Source organism: Octopus bimaculoides, chromosome 6, assembly GCF_001194135.2.
Source record: "Octopus bimaculoides isolate UCB-OBI-ISO-001 chromosome 6, ASM119413v2, whole genome shotgun sequence".
NCBI lineage: Eukaryota > Metazoa > Mollusca > Cephalopoda > Octopoda > Octopodidae > Octopus > Octopus bimaculoides.
The window spans coordinates 64259011-64263149 of NC_068986.1; the positions used below are offsets into that span (position 1 = coordinate 64259011).

Sequence of the window (4139 nt, forward strand, 5' to 3'; positions counted from 1 at the left end):
CACACAAACACACACACACACAAACACACACACACAAGTGTACACGCGAGTTTGCCTTTTTTATTTGAGCGGTTTACATATCAGCCGGGTTCAAACTCAGGTAAATACAGTACAGGAGGGGAGAAGAAAAGACACGGAACATAAGTTTTACTTACTAAGAGTATTCCAGAACACACAAGTGTTGTTCTTTCCAGGCTGAAAATACAAAAGAGAAAACAATGAGAAAAGATATTGATTTCTCATATTGGCATAAGACTAATTTTATATAGGAGTAACTCATCAGATAACATGTTATTGGTTTCTATCATACCATCGACAATATTAGTTTACATAGTTTAATTAAAGGAAAAATCGTAGCTTCCATAAGCTGTTTGAACTACCTCCGAAAATTGTGAGAAATATATGAAAGAAAGAATTGGAAAGAACCAGGAATCTGGTTCCAATGTTTGCAACAGAATAGACTTCATTAAAAATAATCAAGGATGAGGTGGTGGTTTTAATATGGACGCCAGATTAAGTCTTACTCCAAAGAAAAAGTACAGCCTATCCGAGAGGCGTAATTTCACTCTACCGATTTCACTCAAAGTACCGCGCAGTAAGCTAGAACCTAGAACTATGTGAGTACAAAGAGTTCCTGACTACACGGCCATGGCGACTCCCATATAGGAACGAAACAAAGTACTACGTGTGAGAAATTAGGGAAATTATTTGAAAAAGTCTTGGCTCAGGAAATAATCTAAGAAGAGGAAATGGAATAAACTAAATTTACTTTAAGATTTGAAAAAACAAACAAAAATCTTGGTTCGTGATAGCATATGATGGAGACTAGAAATGATACAACTAATGATTAAGGCAGAAAAATTTATTCTGTTTGGATCTGACAACCATTAAAGATGTCATTCAGATTCTAGCAAGATAACATTTTATATTGAAGTTCGGCCGGTTTAGCTGAGGATGAGTTCAAATACTTGCCGTTGTTTAAAGAAGGACGCAGAACAAAAATGTTTTGAGAACATCTGTAATAATAACACCATCCTATTTTGTGAATACAAAGTGTATTCTGTTTTACTTCAACATACTACACAAGTACAATAGTCTAGGCTTGGCTTCATGCAGTTATCCATTAACTCACTACACGAAGACAACACTCTAGGCTTGGTATCTTGTTAGCCCTCAACACACTACACGAAGGTAACACTCTAGCTCTTGCCAAGCGAGTTAGTTCCCGGCTATCTCTCAGGACTTCTTAAGGGTTAGGAGATAATTTACTTGCTTAAAATACTGAGCAATGTACAAAAATCAACATCAGATGGAAGTTGGACCTAAGCTGAATATGAGACATCAACAGAGCTTTCAAAAGGATACACTGGAGTCTTTTTCCGTTACTTTCTCTATGACTATAGGAGAACTTTGCACTCAACGTTCTCAGCAAACAAAACACTACTCCCGCTGCTTACAACACTAATTTGTGTCTACATATAGGATGTCCCAATGCAGTGAGCTGTGTCAGTGTGAATGAAATGATTTGCGTTGAGACATTGTGTAGAACCAGTGACATATTACGAAATCGAGTCAATGATCTGTGACACTTTCACAGAAGAAGAAGCATTAAAATCTCGTCGAATTATTCATTGCAATCCTCTTAGGTTAGTACAAATTCATAACTCTGTTGACTATTGCGCATTTCAATGATAGGTAGTAAAATAACAAAAAGAATGAAGCCATTAGTGAAACTATTATTTCGTTTTAATGAGCACACAAATAACTACACAATTAAAGTAGTAATTTGTTCTGTTGCCGTTGCTGATCCTATGTTGAGCAGAAGTATGATTATAATCATTCCAGACTTGACAATTCCATCTTTTTTCTCGTAATACATTATCTACCGTATTCTCTTTAAAAGTGGCACGGCGCTTGCTCTGTTTGGTACGATTACTGTGGATGAAATAGAATTGACTAAAACCACATCATGCATGCTTCTATCATGACTATGCTCTATTGCATTCGATACTAGAAGCTCTACACTCAACCAGCAGCGAATCTATGCTTTATATTCTTTAGACTTATTCTATATGTAGAGAGTTACACAAGTTGGCTTGGGCAAGCATTGAACATTTGAAATCAATAGTAAATTCTTACATAAATACGAATCCCTAAATATTTGGGAAAATTAGCAAATCTGGCCTGTAATGAATGTACTTACTTCAACATTCGACATCATGTAACTGACAGGAGTGGTAAGGTTCTTCAATTGTCTGCCTTTGATTTTGACAAAAATTACTTTCTGTTTGTCCAGATAATCCAGTTGAGCTTGATTTTCAACCATGAAAAATTTTGCATTGTTGTAAGCGATCAATTGTACACGTTCATTGATTATTTTAGTGACATTGTCCTTTGATTGAAGGACTGACAGGGGAATTCTGAACTTTAATATGTTCTGGAAATGAAAAATGTATTATTGAATTAAGAAAAATAAATACGCCTTGTTAACTTGAAGTTTGATTTTATTGTGCGAGCGCATGTATTTACACACACGCACGCACATACAAACACAAGCGCGCGCACACACACGCACGCACGCACGCACGCACGCACACACATCTTCCTGTACTTGCGTTCACATAAATGATAAGGTAATTTACGATATATTTATCCCACATAAGATTACGGTTTAATAGCTGCCAAAGTACAACAATGGGATCTTGAGATAATGGTGTAGAAAATGAAGAAAATGTCCTTTGGATATATTAATGGTGGTAGAGAACACGAGGTTTAGAGGAAAGCCACTCCTGTGGTTATTCTTCTAAGTAGAGCTTTGCATTCAATATCTTCATAAGAATACCTGTTAAGACAGCTCGAGAAAGTTGCCATTTGCATTTTAATTGGCGAGACGTTGATGTAAGAGAGATTGAAAACAACCAGAATAATGGTATTAAAACATTTTATCCATAATAGAATATGAAATAACTGTGGTAGTTAGTTATATATAATTACAATGTTTCAGGTGATAAATTACATATTTCGTGTATACATAAGATGCAGTAGGAGGTGTTTTGTATCAACAAAAGATACATTTCTTTGACATGAATATGCCTTCGTGAATGCATATGAATGAATCTCTGATTATTTACAGGTGCTCATTTCAGTTTTCTTCTTTAAGTCTGTTCCAGTTGCAGCAGCTATATTGTGCTAGATTCTATTCTAGCTGCCAAAGCAACAATTAAACAGATAATTATTAAACATTTAAATGACAAAATGACAAATATTGACCTAGTGAAGTTTTGCCAAGTTATAAGAAATCTAAACCAGATGTAAATGGCAGATTCTATCAAGTTATCAAACCACCATAAATCCCATAAGTAGTAAAATATATCAACGAGTTATAAAATTGTGAGAAGCAATACATAGGACGGAGTGAAAAAAAATATTTAAAAAAACCAAATTGTGTAATTGTTGCTAGATTTAAAGAAAGAATAAAAGGAAGAAAGAAGGCTTACATTATCAGGCACTGCTTGTGTGCCTTGGTCAAAATAAGGACCATAATCATATGTCTGGTTACTATCCGAGTTCCAGTGAAGTACTGAGATATTTCTCACCATCATATTAATGTTGGAGCTGCTTATGTTGATGATGCTGGTTTTTGGTACAATCGCTTTAGCTGTGTAGTCTTCTAAAAGATGTCTCAACCTTCACAAATAAAGAACAAAGTGGAAGTGAGAGGAGAAACATTGTAAAGTGTTGCAGCGAGGAACATTAGCGGTTTCTTGCAAGATACACAGGCTCATTTCAGGTAACTGTGATAAACAGGTAAGAGATATTCTGTTAAATATTCAATGAAACTAAGCACATTATCTTTTATAAAGAAACATGAAGACACCCATGAAAAGTTGGCTGAACCAGTGGACTATAATATAAAATATATTACGATGTTTCATTTCATTTTTCCCGATTCCGAGATTATATCTTATCTAGAACAAATACTGGACGTCACATGACTAGTGCTCTAAAAGATAAAGTTGGCTCTACAGACATTGGAAGGAAAGAGGAAAGTCTATTCCGAGAAGATTTCAACTTAGAAAGTATATGCACACACACACACACACACACACACACACACACACACACACACACACACACAC

General features: G+C 35.4%; 1 protein-coding gene across 7 annotated transcripts in view; it reads right to left on the reverse strand.

Annotated features, from left to right (window-relative positions):
• Positions 1-4139, reverse strand: part of LOC106867596 (adhesion G protein-coupled receptor L4) — a 364928-nt gene that overhangs the window by 9117 nt on the left and 351672 nt on the right. For all 7 annotated transcript variants that reach the window (XM_052968831.1, XM_052968828.1, XM_052968830.1 and 4 more), the window contains 3 exons: positions 3498-3687; positions 2204-2437; positions 156-195 (listed from right to left, as the gene is read on the reverse strand). In XM_052968831.1, coding sequence (XP_052824791.1) covers positions 156-195; positions 2204-2437; positions 3498-3687 — 464 coding nt within the window. The remainder of the gene's footprint in view (positions 1-155; positions 196-2203; positions 2438-3497; positions 3688-4139) is intronic.